A 16,773-nucleotide genomic window follows, 5' to 3' on the forward strand; every position below is an offset into this window, starting at 1 on the left:
CAACTTTCATGCTTATACCACTGTCAATGTCACTGTCTCTGCCATAGCTCAGCACAACTGTATCATATAGCTGCATTGTGGAATTGTGAATCCAAAAGGTGATATTTCTATTACTTCTATGTTGGATTTCTCATTGTGATGTGAAAATGGTGAATAAGAAAAGAGCTCTTTCTCTTTTGTTTTTAGGAGCTAACATGACATTTTTTTTCTCCTATTAGACACTACTGTGACTACACTAGGAATGTCCCCTTGTGAGGTCAGAGTGTCCCACAACCACTAACTTCTCACAGGAGTAATGGAAAATAAGCATAAGCCAAAAAAATTATTATTAAAAAATGTTAATTTAATGTGCTTCAGGGTGGAGATTTCCTTTAAATACTGCTCTTATGGAAAAATAATTGCTTCTTAGATTCATGGAAAATTCTGAATTAAAGAAAAGAATTATTCTGGAATATAAACTAAAAATTGTCAAATTGAAGACGCCTAGAATATCACTTTTTAACTGCATCTATAAAAGCACCATGGATTAAAACGGAATCAATTTTTGAGGTGATCAAAGATTCCCACTATATGCACTACAGTGGAGTGGCTGCCTTTGGGGCTCATTAGCATAGCTGTTAGCTCCCACGTCTGCCTGGAATTATGATACTACAGTATATGGCTTTCTTTGACTGCAAGAAGTGTCTGCTGTTAAAAAGGTAATATATTGTTTATGCCTATGAGCGGGAATCCGGTGGGTTTTGTTCAGCCTTACACGTTTCCTCTAGCCTCTCTACTTCTTTGGCTAACCCTTAAGCATTCATAAGGGTATGTTGTCAAAAAAAGAGGAGAAATTGCATTATTTTAAGATGCTTCCTGGTCGCTCCTCTATCTTATCCCTGATACAATATGTGTATCATTTCAAACAGCTGAATGAAATGAGCAAAGTATTTATCTGACTCATTCCTCCTAGGATTGAGACATAAGAGAATCTGAACAATAGGTTGTGTGACAGGTTTTTTGTTCATTTATGATATATTACCCAAGCCTGCAGGATCTCAGAATATACTGTGTCTGAACTCCTCTGGGCTGCAAGTCAAAAGACCAGTACTAACCTACTTAGATCAAGACAGAAACAAAAACAAAAAAATTATCATATTACCAGGATTTTAGAAATGATTATGTAAAATGAACTACACCAGATGTTTCAAAATTTTCACTCCAACAACTGGAGAAACATTTTCCTCTACTCCACTACTCATCTTTCCACTATCAAATGTCCCATAAAAACTTTTTCAGTAACAGAGACTATTTAATAATGTTGTTTTTTGTGTTGTGTTGTTTATGGTGCACTAGTGGTAAAACGTTATTAGCATCTCTAAATACAGTGGTGCTTGAATGTTTGTGAACCCTTTAGAATTATCTTTATGTCTGCATGGTCATTCATTTATTGAAGAAAACGCAATCCAATAATACATATCTGTGAGTGTCAAAAGTATATGAATCTCTAGGATTAGCAGTTAATTTGAAGGTAAAATTAGAGTCAGGTGTTTTCAATCAATGGGATGACAATCAGGTGTGACTGAGTGCCCTGTTTTATTTAAAGAACAGGGATCTATCAAAGTCTGATCTCCACAACACATGTTTGTAGAAGTGTATCATGGCATGAACAAAGGAGATTTCTGAGGACCTCAGAAAAAGAGTTGTTGATGCTGATCAGGCTGGAAAAAATTACAAACCCATTCTAAAGAGTTTGGATTCCACCAATCTGCAGTAAACCAGATTATGTACAAATGGAGGAAATTCAAGACCATTGTTACCGTCCCCAGGAGTGGTCGACCAACAAAGATCACTCCAAGAGCAAGAAGTGTAATAGTCTGCGAGGTCACAAAGGAACCCAGGGTAACTTCTAAATGACTAAAGGCCTCTTTTACCGAATAATTTTCCTCAATAAATAAATGAGCAAGTATAATATTTCTCTCTCATTTGTTTAATTGGGTTCTCTTTATCTACTTTTAGGACTTGTGTGAAAATCTGATGATGTTTTAGGTCATATTTATGCAAAAATATAGAAAATTCTAAAGGTTTCACAAACTTTCGAGCACCACCGTAATATTCAAAACAACAGCAACTGAATTGTTATGTTCATGAGGGGTGCCAACAATTCTGTAGTTAACTATGACTAATGTACACTCTGTCACGGATTCACAGCTCTACTCAGTTTGACATTTAAGCAGCTAATAAAACCAGAAAAATCTTACTTCCGGCTAAATAAACCCAACACAAATTATATTCCTATGACCTTTTGTTCTATTAAAGTCTGCTTTATATCAGTGTGCGTAGGCAAAGGCGTTTAAAGGTTTGATCAATTATAAAAACCTCCATCATTATCTCTGCCACTGCTGAATACTCAGTATTTTTGCTTTTTTTATCTGTACTTATTCTGTACCACCTACCTTTAGAGTCTATTCAGTATAACAGTATCACCTTTCCAGTGTTCTGTGGGAAATAGTGCACCTATTCTCCAATTACACATTCAGCAGAAATCTATCGAGCAGAGACTGATCATTGTTTTTTGCTTTATTGCAATTTTTTTTATGTGATAGCCTGATCAAATAAGTGTGTGCATCACTGTACAGTACACTCTGTACACTTAGTCCAAAGTCGAGTGGGCTGGACAGAAAAAAAATCTGTATAGTGAGCACTATCACATAAACAACTCCTCTTAAAATTGTTCATTTATCGTCATGTATATAAAAAGGTATATTCTATCCATATTCAATGGATGGAACTTATATAAAACGAACACATGAACAGACTGCAATTATACACAAAATGGCCCAAAACATTAAATTGGTGTGAAAATCAATATAGTTTGCAAAATTATTTTGCAAGCTATAGTGAAAAAAAGCAATTCACTGTGAAAACCCTAAACAAGAAGAATTATAATAGCTTATACCACAGCACTGTTGAATTCTCGATTCTGATTGTCTGACAGACATTCTGAGGTGTGCGATTATTTTTCAGTAACTGCACAGCTAAAGAAGCTCCAGCCAGGTCTTGACTGCATTACAGTTCCATATCACTTAACTAAAATAACGGAAAAGTTAGCCTACTGTCCACCACAGCACACACATTTAACTACAAACACAATGACCGAAAATTAAGATTTTACAGAAATAAGTAAGGAATATTTATTATTTATTTATATATTAATTTGTTCTATTTTTATATTATCAGCATGAAATGGGAAAAAAAAAATCTATGAACTCTCTCTCTCCAATAACCACATATCAATGGCTCAAGCCTCCGTTACTAGTTCTACAATGACAATTTGGAATTAGCAATGGAGGCTTGAGATGGGATGCGTAATATGTGTATTACCATCTCTGGGTGTGCATTATTTTTTAATAATTCAGTGGCCCGTCATCAATTATTCCTTACATATTTTGTCGGTAGCTGAGCTTAATGCTCTATTTTGCCCTCTAGTGGAATAACAGACACCAGGTCTTATTTTTATACAGTCCACAAGACAATTTAAATTTAGGACACAGATTGTATTCAACATTCATTTGGTGGGCTGGATTTGAACCTTTATTGGGCCGCACCCCTGCTCTAATGTAATAATAAAAAATTGTTATTCCTTCCTTTTCTCTTTGTGTCTATTTCTCCTCATTGCCACTGCTTCTTTTGTCTGCATTCTTGATAGAAATGCAATATTTTGTAAATTGTGGTGCTATAATCAAAGACTTATTCTTTCTATATGAAATAAGTTATAATTGATTATTTTCTATTAAACTCTTCTATTAAAGTCTATGGCATCTTCTGGCAGACTTTTTGCACATGCAATGGCTAGTTTCCCCTGAAAAGTGTAGAATCATATTTTCACAGATTTTGGTAGCCAACTAACTAACATGAGCTAACCTGAATTGAGTTTCTGACAGGATTTTAAAGTCATATTTATAGAAATATAGATTTATATATTATATTATATTTTATAGCAATAGATAGCTGCTAAAATTAACTAACCTGAGTTTCTGAGAGGATGTATATGTATATGTACAGTATACATATATGTATGTATATAGGCTTCACTGTTAATCCTAGCTAGATACAGATTATTTCAGAAAACCTATTTGGGTGTAATCCAAAAACTTTGTACCCATCTCTATATACCCTTTCTATCTTTTTTTTTTTGTTACGCATGCTCTCATGCCTTTACCATAGCTAGCAAAAATACTCCTAAAGATTTATTAGCCATTGAGGGTAGAGAAACTATATTAGCTGCATTGTTCTGACAGTGAATCACCTCAGAAATATGCTTCCCTCAAAATAATGTACCAGGTCACAGCAGATCACATACAGTTGCAATCAAAATTATTCAACCTCCATTGCAAATCAGGTTTATTGTCAAAATTTACAGACTTTCAGCTGTTTGCAATGAACAAATCATACAAAACCAATTGAAATAGTTCAACACAACGAATGCTTCAAGTGGTTTCCCCAAATTCAACTGAAAATGCAGCTTATAATGATTTCTCCAGTTTCAAAATTATTCAACCCCTGAACAGAATCCCTCACAACAGCACAAATATGCAAACAGGTGTTGTCTCAAGCACACCTGATGCAACTAATCAAGGGCTTCATTAGTTCCACAGGTTTGCTTGAGCTGGAACATATGAAATACCTGAACTGGCTAGGGGCAGAAAATTTATGAAATACCTCAATGGGGCAGAAAAAGGAAGCTGTCAACGGCTACAACCAGATTTCTGAGAAGGCAGGTTGTAAAAAACTGGAAGATTCTACAGGGTCATCACAGTCACCTGACTTGAACTCCATAGAAACTCTCTGGTGGGATTTGAAGAAGGCGGTTGCAGCACGCAAACCCAAGAATATTACTGAACTGGAGGCCATTGCTCATGAGAAATGGGCTAAGATTCCTCAGGAATGCTGCCAGAAGCTATGCATCTCATTTGCAGCAGGTCATAACAGCAAAAGGGTGCTCTACTAAGTACTAAAAATGAAGAGGTTGAATACTTTTGAAACTGGAGAAACCACTTGGAGCATTAGTTGTGTTGAACTATTTCAATCGATTTTTTGATTTGTTCATTGCAAACAGCTGAAAGTCTGTAAATTTTTACAATAAACCTGATTTGCAATGCGGGTTGAATAATTTTGATTACAACTGTATAACAGTCACTGGTTTCCACCACAGATAACTCACAGCCAATAAGCATTACAGTAAGTACCTGAAAGAAAAGCTGTGTACCAAAAAAATCACTATTCAACAAGAGCATCTCAGGTTTCAGCGTCAATGTGACACTGAACTGCCTTTTCTCCCTCACATGACACACATAATAAAGGACAGCCAATTTAGAGGTAGAAGACGCAAATGATGCCCATGAGCCAAATGGCAGTGTCCCCTGCGTCTCTCCTCCTAATGAAAAGTGCGGGAGAAATGTAGGCCGTTTGTAAGGGATGGTTATACTCCTATAATTAAATGTGCAGGTTTTTGTGTTCAAAAAGGTCGAGAGATTTATCAGAGAAAATGGAATGATTTCATGAGTCTGCATGAACTGGTCATTACAGTTGCTTTCTTATAATGTTTATAAAATTAGAGATTTCATATCACATTACACATTCTGAGAACCTATTGGCTCTGTACACAGAAGCAGATCAGGAGTGGGCAAGAGACCACATAGCCTCTTAGACTGCTAAAAGGAAACTATTCAGAGAGAGGACAGACTTGCTTCAATAGAAAGTACAACCCCAATTCCAAAAAAAGTTGGGATGCTGTGTTAAATGTAAAGAAAAACGGAATGCAATGATTTGCAAATCTCATAAACCCATAGGTTATTCACAATAAAACACTGAAACATATCAAATGTTTAAACGGAGGAAATTTTACAATTTTAATGAAAAAATGAGGTAATTTTGAATTTGATGACTGAAACACGTCTCAAAATAGTTGGGACGGGGGCAACAAAAGGCTGGAAAAGTAAGTGTTGTAAAATTCTGCAAAGAATTAAAACTTATCATCAACATTTTAACCTGTCAAATAGTGCTGGTATTGTAGCATCTCTGAATAGAACTAAGGGTTGACTAATTTGAATACTTCCAGTATAGACAATCTCAATAAACTGGGTACTAAACTGTCACTTGGGTGGTACCCTCAATGTATACCTATTGTACCTATTGTGTTATCAGTCCGTATAGGATTTATTTTATGATTGTTGCAGCCAAAAATGCTCGATTTTGCTGTGGCTTTTTAAAAAATTTGTGATGCAACTTGCCGAGTTTTTGTACTTTTTTTGCAGAAAACTACTTGAATTGGCAAAATTGCAAATTGTTTGGCACTGCCTTTCGCAGTGATGTCTGTTGATAAATGTGACCTTTTAGCTGTACTCGTGTTCGAAGCACGTGAACTGCAGAGGGCTTTGGCTGAATGCGTGTTGTGATGACGGCACATGATGTGTCTTGGCCCAAATCTGTGGAAAATCTGCTGTCATGTTGAAAAATTGCAAGCTCCTCCGAATATTGCAGAGTTTGTTTGATTTTGTATTAATTCTGCGATTGCAAAATGAAAAAGGTTGTGAAAAAGGTTGTCGGAGGAAACAATAGTTACAGTTCAGTCCCTTCCCCAATTTCCTTACATTATTCCATCATTCCCTACTAATTTTCCTTTATTGCATTTGACTATTTCCTTATTTTTATGGCTGGGTTCATATTACTAGTAGCAGTTATATTTGGAACTGTATCAGCACAAAAAATCTGATATTTTCAAACCACTTTCATGTGATGCTAGATCAGATATCCTATACATGATAATGCAAACACTACTGGAATGGGCATATCGAAATGATTCTTATTTTTTTAACAGCTCATCACTGCTGACTGCTCTCCCGGCACACACATGCCTTGACACAGAAATGACTCTAATATCCGCAAACACAAAGCTGTGCATCTGTCTTTTTTCTGCCTTCCAGTTCGGAACAGCACACGAGCTGCCAGCCAAACTACAGAGCAAATAATCTTGTGCTGCAAGTTCATTTATTTAGCAGTCTGCCGATGAGGCATTGTCTGACAAACCTATCGTTTTGTTGATCATTCATATGATGAGGATAATAATGATGTGCCACCTGGGTTTCAGAGCAGAGGTCTGTTCACACTAATTACAAACACGGCTCACTTGCAAAGTAAATGTGATCTGCTGACTGGGGAATCTGAGTAAAAAAAAATCTAAATTGAGCAATACTGCTTATGATGTTAATATTATTCTTTATAACTTCATTTGATTTTTTTGGCATATACCTTTTTTGCATAACCACATGAAATTACATTTTTGTACATTACAATAAGATTTCTGTACACAAACCTGTTGTTGATCAGTCAGATCTGATGCATATGTTTTCAGAAATTTGCTTTTAAAAAAAAAAAAAAAAGGACAGCATGAATAAAAACCAGGAGTGCACCGGTGGTGCCTTCATTGGCAGCAGTAGAAGCAAAAAAAGGTGCATTGTTTCTGCTGTCGTCACACAATGAATTCAGATCCATGCCTGGATATTGCCCATAAAACATGCTGACGTCTAGCTAACTTCCACCTGAGGCCAGGTTACTCAGCATGCAGATGGCATTGTCATTATTGCTTCCTGCTGGCTTCCTGTTAAGTTCAGAAGTACTTATTTATGAATATAATAATATTGCTCCATAGTACATTATTGACCTTCTTCACCCTTACTATCCTACCAGAATGCTAAGATCTTGTAATCAAATTCTTCTATCTGTCCCCCGTTGTCATACTAAAACAATGGGTGATCGCGCCTTTTCTGTGGTTGGTCTCAAACTCTGGAACAGCATCCCATTTCACATGAGGTCCGCGCCATCTTTAGCTATTTTTAAATCTTCTGTTAAAATGTATTTTCATTCTTTGTCTTGAGATGCCATTTAATGTGATGCTATATGATGTTATGTACAGCACTTTGGATCAACTACTGTTGTCTTTAAATGTGCTATATAAATAAAATTTTACTTGACTTGACTTGATTATAACAATCATTGTGCATATGCGAGCAAATTAATCTCTGGTCCAAACATGCTAATTTGATCACTTTTAATTTGCAATATAACGGCTCAGATTCATGAAATCAATTAGATATCAGAAAATCAATTTTAAAAAGTCTTAACCATTCTTTAAACTTAAATATACTTACTGAGCAACAACTTTATGTACAGTGGGGGAAATAAGTATTGAACGCGTCAACATTTTTTTCAGTTTCCAATGAGGCTATTCACATGAAATCTTCACCAGACACCAGTATTAACTCAAGAAATCTGGAAATATAAAGAATTTACAACATTAAAGTCCATAAATAAAGTTATGTGTAATAAAGTGGAATGACACAGGAAAAAAGTATTGAACATGCTAAGGAAAAGCAGTTCTCCAAGGCAAGGTAAGGCAAGTAACCAGATGAAATCCGTAAGTAATTATACCTCCTATTTGTGCAAAATTAATATAAAAAAAAATTAATATCAGCTGGGTTAGTAAATTGATGGTCTATAAAACGGTGTCACACAAGAAACATCTCATGATGGGTAAAAGCAAAGAGCTCTCCCAAGACCTTCGCAACGTTATTGTTACAAAACATATTGATGGAATCGGATACAGACGTATTTCAAAACTTCTGAATCTTCCAGTAATCACCATTGGAGCCGTTATCTGCAAGGAGAAGCAACATCACTCCGTCATCAACCGGCCACACACAGGAGCATCTCGCAAGACTTCTGACCAGGGAGTCAGAAGAGTAGCCCAAGAGTCAAGGACCACTCGGAAAGAGCTCCAGAAACACTTGGAGGCAGCAGGTGCCATCGTCACAGAGAAAACAATAGGCAATGCACTCCACTGCTCACGCTCACCCCGCAAGACTCCATTACTAAAGAAAAGGCATGTCGAAACTCGTTTAAAGTTTGCTACAACTCATTTGGACAAGCCTATGAAATACTGGGAGAGTGTAGTCTGGTCAGGCGAGAGCAGAATTGAACTTTTTGGCTGTCATACTACACACATTGTTTGGAGAAGAAATGGCACTGCACATCACCCTTAAAACACTATACCAGCAGTGAAGTTGGAGGTGGAAGCATCATGGTGTGGGGCTGTTTTTCATCGCATGGTACTCGCAGACTTCATATAATTGAAGGAACGATGAATGGAGCTCTTTACCGGAAGATTCTTCAGAAGAATCTGCTGCCATCCACCAGGATGATGAAGATGAGAAGTGGGTGGACGTTCAAGCAGGACGACGATCCAAAGCATACAGCAAAGGAAAAAAATTAAGGTGTTAGAATGGCCCAGTCAGTCACCTGACTTGAATCCAATCGAACAAGATTTAAAGACAATTTGTTTAGAAGAATGGGCCAAAATCACACCTGAATACTGCGGCCGATTAATTTCTTCATACAGGAAGTGTCTTGAAGCTGTCATTACAAACAAAGGCTTCTCCACTAAGTATTAAATAATTTTCAGTTAGCCCAGTTCAATACTTTTTTTCCTGTGTCATTCCACTTTATTACACATAACTTCACTTATGGATTTTAATGTTGTGAATTCTTTATATTTCCAGATTTCTTGAGTTAATACTGGTGTCTGGTGAAGATTTCATGTGAATAGCCTCATTGGAAATATATTTGCTGAAAAAAATATTGCCGTGTTCAATACTTATTTCCCCCACTGTATATCTCATACAAATTTATGAACACGTTTAAGAAATCCATAAATCAATGCAATGTGGTCAATGTGACCAAAATGAAACAGTCCTTCATTATAATTTAAACCAGAACAGGCAGCAGTACTGATTGTGTTTAATTGTTTCTATACCTCATGTTTTTATTTAGACTTTATTTACCATTATCTAAAATCCAATGCCAAATGGCTTGTGCTATTTTCTTATAACCACTTGCCATTTTATGAAGCTCAACAACCTTTTGCCACACATCACAGCTATATTCCTTGGTCTTACCCATTGTTATGAATGACTAAGGGAATTTGGTCTATGTGTTACCTCAAATTTATACCCCTGTGAAACAGGAGGTCATGGTTGAACAATTTCCTGTTGAACAATTTCCTGTTCCTAGTCACTCAGGTGTACTAAAAAATGTAAACTATTAATTGGAATATACTTCAAATATATTTTTCTCATATGAATTCATAGGGGTGCCAATAACTATGGCACACATATATTTAAAAAGGATAAACCTGCATTTTGTTTGCAATTGTTTGATATCCATGAGAGCAGAGTGTTTTTTGTGAATCTTTTGAACAAAAGATCAAAAGGTTAAACAAGAAAGACAATTTTCAGTCTTCTTTGCTCATATTTACTAAGGGTGCCAATATTAGTGGAGGATATTGTACTTTTACAGTATGTCAAAAAAAATCCAAAATGAAACTTATATTACACTTTAAACAAAAAGATGATGCAATTTATCCATTCAATCAATCATTTGTCTGGCCACATTGATATTCAGCCTTTGGTATTTTGGGAGTAATTTTAAACGTTTTCATGCTTTAAAAAAAATTTTTTTAATCATACTGCGTCTGTTTCCACTAAATTAAACTGCAGAATTGAAAGCTCCAAGGAATAAATGCCATCCAAAACCTTTGACAAGTGAAAAATGATTCCCTGACTATGAATGGACTAGACCAGTGTCAAAAACTTCTATGTGCAATTCATTTCTGATCAATCCTTACATATTCTCTGAAATTAAATCCAAGATTAATCTAATTATCTCTAAAGGGCTAGGCTATGTTTTCTGCTGCATGGCCCAGCGATTGTTAATTACATTTATATGCAAATGAATATGTTTTTCACAGTTTATGATTGTTGGCTAGAGAATTTTGCATGTAAGGGTTTTCACAAGAACATTATCTGAATGCACATGAGAGTAATGAAATCCAACAGAAAAGCACTGCAATATATTTTAATCAGCTATGCATCACTCAATGCATCATAAAGACATTCGTGCATATAGTATACTAAATGCTTATATTGTGGGGAGAACATGAGCTTCTGATGTGGAGTAATTTACATATAATGAAAACAACGACTGTCGTTTAAAGATTCACAAGTGCTGCAATATTCAAAGTAGTTCGTATTTTAATAGAGCAAACAGTTAATATTTGCTGTCCTATTTTCTGTGCTTTGGGATTTGCGCCTTCACATGCTACACAAATGAAAGCGTATCTCAAACCAGCAGAAGGATTACATTCTGTTCGCTTTTTCTGTGGTGAAAGAAGCACAGCAGACAAACAAGATGCAGTTACACAGCTCATCTGATCCAATAAACATGCTTCCCACAAGGGTCACAGCAATAACTGAGACTTCTGAAAAGCTCAGAACTGGGAGTTGAGAAAAATAAACTATTCAAATGGATGGAAATTTGAAATCATTAGATAGATGTTTGAATCCTGTGGTTCTGAAGGTTTTCTGTTTATACGTTTGTCAATGCCATGCGTGGTTAGTGAATGGTGACTAATAAATCAGCAGTTGTTGAGGTGGGTGGGGGGGCAGCTGGGTAAATGACTTCCATCAGCACGCAAAGGACACAGACACACATGTCCGGTGTGTCAACAACCACTATCCTCCATCTAATCAGTTAATTGACTGCTACAGGGAAGGCAATGCAGAGATACCTGCTCAGAAAGACCACACAAAAGCAGCTAGGTTACCTCTGTGACCCTTTACTACCACATCCTTTATTCTCTCGGCTCTTTCAGCTCTCACATAAAGTCAAACAACAAAACAACCTTTCATATGGAGCTGCTGAATCACACATGATGTCTATGAAGGTTTTCAGTTAGCCAGGGCATTTTGAATCCAAGACCTTTTTTATGCATCTAGAATTTCTAACTCAAGGTCACAGGATTTGTGATATGTTCTGTAAAATGAGAATCTTAGGGTGTTTTCAGACCTGTAGATCAGTGATTTGTTCCGAACCTGGGACTCAAATTGTTACAATGTTGTATTTTCTCCTTGGCTCAGTTCACTAGGCAACATTTCAAAGCGTACAAAAATGTGTTTATGCAAATCACAGGTGAGTAATCTGTCCTCTCATTGGTCAGTGTGCGTCTGTTTATGTTCCAGGGTTCATCAAGATGGATAGATAGCAGCGCCGTGCGCTTATTGTGGCTTACTTTTTTTTACTGTAGTTATAATAATTTATCTAATTTATATGTTCAACTGAGTGATTAAGGCCCATCTCGTTAACACGCTCACTAAACACCTTGAAAACCTTGGTGTTTTTATGCGTTTTTTGTAAGTTGTTCAGATATGGTCATCAGACCAAATTTCATTGAGGCATTTTACCTCGTCTTTAACTTTAGTCCAAGGTAAACCGCAATTCATGTTGTGAGCCATTAGCAAAATGACCACGCTTTTTTACGTAACGTAGTTCCCATCATGAATTGCTATACAGGTTGGTTTGTTGGTCCGTTGGGTCAGATTGCTTTCTCACCACAAGAAAACTGCTCCAGAGTTCGTTTGCAATCAGGACGAGACACCTTCACAAATCCTGATATGCACTTGTATCACATTTTATTGAGGTTTGCACTAGCTTACTGTGAGTATCCATTTTATGGTGCAATGTAGAACATTCTGAGTTATCAGTTTCCATTGATCCTTTTACTGCAAACTCACGATATAGTCTCTTCCAAAAAAAACTGTATTCCCTTTCAGATGTTTTTCAAATATGTGTTTGAGGCAGTGATGTGCCTTACACCATGGTGCATAATATTTCATGTTATGAAAATATTTATTTACTTGTGGAAAACAAGGGAGAAGAACATGAACAGCACAAAAAGAGAATCAGTTGCTTGTTTAAGTGAATAAGAATGGGCTTAAAAATGTATTAATTAATTAAATCAATCAATAAAAATCACTGACACATGATTTTATGCACAAAACTGCAAGTGGATCATGATGTTCATACATCATGATATTGATCATTCATCATATTGCCTGGGTGATGATCTTATCCAGATCAAATGGCAAACAGTGTACTGTCACAGAGATGAAAAGGTCCTACAGCAACATGACAGGATAATTCATCCTTCACTAGTGCAGCCGTCAAACCATTTATTCCTCACTGGTCCACTCGATAAATTACAACTCAGTAGCCTGACTGGAGCTGAGACCCCTGACTCACTGCATCACTTCCCCTCACCTGTCACCTGGTATCTCATGAATGCTATTTCAAATGTTTTAGAAGACATTTTGCATATAAAGCACAGCATGTGAACATGTGTTGGCCGTAAGTTCAAAATATCTTCTGGAATTCATGAAGGCAGGCAGGGAGATCGGCAGAATCTGTAGCGCAAGATCTGGTTCATTTGGCTTCTTATATCTAATCATCCTTATTTTGGACACATTAATGCTGTGTCACTGTATCTGTCCTTATCTGAGAAGGCAATTCTGCTCACCAGACAAAGAATTCTGGTGAAAGGAAAGCTTGAAAAACATGATGAACTGAACTGTTGCTCTGACGCTGAATAATTTTTTTTATCATTTTTGAAAAGTAGATCAAATAATGTGCGATCAAACTGTGACAGTAAGTTAGATAATTATGTTCGATGTTATGATGGCATAAACACAATTAGAAACCTGTCCATTTTAATCTGCAGTAATAGCAGCAACCTGCAGAAATAGTGTTTATATTTATATAGCCAGAGATTGCTAATACACAGCACCTGCTTTCCCCCACAGCTTCACTCCTTGTGTGTCTCCCTTCACCTGTCACCTGTCCTGCTCCTGCTCCTGCTTCAGGCATCCTGCTGTCTCATCAAAGGAGAAACTCATATGAAATAAATAAACCAATATGTGTCTCACAGGCTCTAACTCAAGCGGACAGCAGCTCCTGGGGGAGCAGCTGAGTCTTCGGCTGACATTTTTCTCCCTCCTTTTCAAACAATGTGATTTGGGGGAAGAAAACATTGTATCAGTGAAGGAGAGAGGCGCGTGTATGCAGTCATACGTGGCCTTATCCTTACTGCATTATAAAACTCCTTCTCAGTGCAGGCAGAGGTATGTGGCAATCGATAAATATTGATTAAGGCATACAGACACTAATCAAGAACCCTGTTTGGAAGAAGATGTCGTCCGTGTGAAGCAATACTTCTCATCCCTGCTGGCTTAGCAAAGCTGCCCTGGTTCAATTTCAATCATGCCACGCTCACAATATGATTAGTTACCAAAGCCCGCAATCAACCTGCAGCTACTATCTTGCTATATTTTAAATCTCTAATGAGCTTGAGTTTACACAGAAACACCCTCTACTCATTTGTGAGCAGACTAATGGCCAATACTCTATGCATGCTTGAATAAAATATGGAAAGCATTACAGATTCTTTTGGTGCCTTTTTTTCTAATTATTTGAAATGAATAGCTGTGGGGTTTGTATTTTCCATAGTGGTTAATGTGACAATGAAAAAGGAAAACGTTTTAACCGATGACCTGTGACTGATTCTGGACATGTTTGATGGGTTTCTAATGGGATTTAAATAAATTCTACAGGGGCTTGGTGTAGGTTCCTGTAAGGTGACCTCGAGGAAAGGCTGTGGTTTAACGGTGATTTAATGAACCTAATAGACCATTTAACCTAGCTGCACGAAAACAACAAACAATGATCGCCATGGTCATCTAGACACAACTGGTAAATATGTAATAAGGTTACAATAATTCATTCAATTACACACTGAATATATCCTGGATCTGTAACTCAATCAAGAATGAATGGACTCTTGGAAATCATTTAGCTAATTCTAATTAATATGTAAAACAATATTTCTTGTGTGTGTTTTTTTAAAGCAGGGATGTTTTAGATTATAAATACATATATATATAGAGAGAGAGAGAGAGAGAGAGAGAGAGCCTATTAGAGCTTTTCTAGATTAGATACCACTCATATTGTTATGTACACAATAGCTACTGCACACCCTGCTGAAAAAAAAATAGAAACCCTAACAGAATTTGCGATTTTTTAATGGGAATTGTTTTGGTTTTCATGGAAACTATAATGGTCCCTGTGGGTCTCTAGTGGCAATTTATTCTCTTCTATTAGTGGCATGTTATGTCTAGTGTCTATACCATTAAGGACCAATAATGGTGATGGTTAGCTGATGGTTTGTAATGGTATTTGTAGTGGAAACCATTAGAATTTCTGTGATGGTTTCTATTGTTTTATTTTGTTTTTCAGCAGGGCATATTCACTGCCCATACCCTTGTTATTTACTTACTGTATATATATATATATATATATATATATATATATATATATATATATATATATTCGACCTGCACATTGTTCATTTGCACATTGGTACTATTTGCACACCTGGTAAATGATCAACTGCATTTCATTGCTGAGTACCTGTACTGTGCTATCTATCTATCTATCTATCTATCTAAGATATTGCTACACTCTTAGAATCTGAAAAAAGCTTTAAGGGAAGAAATTAGCATTGCTAATATATTCCTAATTACAGGAACTTTAATTGGGAAAATGTTAATTTAAAATGTCTGATCAAGTAGCCTAATCAAAGTAGTGTGATCTTTGTAAAATAGCTACTATTTAGTACGTCTTTGGACGCAGGAATGGGGACGGATGAGCACTTAGCCCTTACTGTTTTATTATTAGAGTAGTAAACGGTTTTGCATAGAACTGTTCATGATAACAAGCCGAGTGTCTTTTTGTGACTCGGGCGTGGCGACAATCGACCACTGTCAAAGCTGAATTTCTAATTTATTGGCAGGTGAAAGAGTAGGGTCCAGAATATAATCTCACAGTTTAAATCCAAAGAAAACGGCAGTCGGTTTGACGGACAGGTAAATGTTTCGAGTGAGAGAGGTAGACATTAATATGTGTAGCCTACCAGGCAGATCTGAGTAACTCACCTGAGAGAAACAGCGCACGCGCATTCAAATCAGCACTAAACGCTACTGAATAAACTAGTTTACAGTAATGACTGTCTAATTTAAAACAAAATAAATTGGAGAGTTCGCCTAAGCCAAAAAGGCTATTTGGTAACTAAACGAACAAAAAGACTACTCACGTAAAAAATTTTTTTAAAAAAATGTAAAAAAAAAAAAAAATACATATATAAATAAATAATAAATAAATAAATATATAGCCTATCGATAACGGGTGAATTTAGAGGCTGTCGTCTAAGTTACCAAATCACTCACTGCTCATTAGACATACACACCATTCCTCCTGATGAACATAACAGGGATGTGCCATGGATTTATTATTTTGTCCTAAAGCCTGTAATAGATTGAACACATGTAAAAGAAACGAGCTCACGTCTCTGAAGCGATTCCAGTGCTTTATCTTGCGGCTGTATTGGGAGGTAGTAGACAGCCATTGCTCGTCTTCCAGGAAATTGCCGCCGGTGTTGTCCGGCTCTTTTCCGCTCCGCACAGCGCCCTGAACACCGCAGCATCCCGCCAGCACGAAGAGCAGGACATGGGGGAGCAATGCACTCCTTAAACCGGCCATCTACCCTGTGTGTGTGGAGTAAAGAGGTCCGTCAGTCTATCGTCCTAGAGCACAGATACACACTGCTCTCTAAACAGTGAGGGATAATGATGTCTTCAGGCAGGAGCTCAGCGGCAAGTAGAGGTGTGTGTGTGTGTGTGTGTGTGTCTCTATCTCTCTCTCTCTCTCTCTCACACACACACACACACACACACACACACACACATATATATATATATATAGAGAGAGAGAGAGAGAGAGAGAGAGAGAGAG

General features: G+C 36.8%; 1 protein-coding gene across 2 annotated transcripts in view; it reads right to left on the reverse strand.

The window, feature by feature from the left end:
• The window catches only part of LOC128616730 (testican-2-like), a 55,689-nt gene extending 38,916 nt beyond the window's left edge, over positions 1-16,773 (reverse strand). The window contains exon 1 of one of the 2 annotated variants that reach the window (XM_053639507.1): positions 16,327-16,773. In XM_053639507.1, coding sequence (XP_053495482.1) covers positions 16,327-16,465 — 139 coding nt within the window. In that variant the 5' untranslated portion in view covers positions 16,466-16,773. The remainder of the gene's footprint in view (positions 1-16,326) is intronic. The other variant, XM_053639508.1, reaches the window with a different exon arrangement.

The sequence above is a fragment of the Ictalurus furcatus genome, chromosome 13 (genome assembly GCF_023375685.1).
Source record: "Ictalurus furcatus strain D&B chromosome 13, Billie_1.0, whole genome shotgun sequence".
In the NCBI taxonomy this organism is placed as follows: Eukaryota; Metazoa; Chordata; class Actinopteri; order Siluriformes; family Ictaluridae; genus Ictalurus; species Ictalurus furcatus.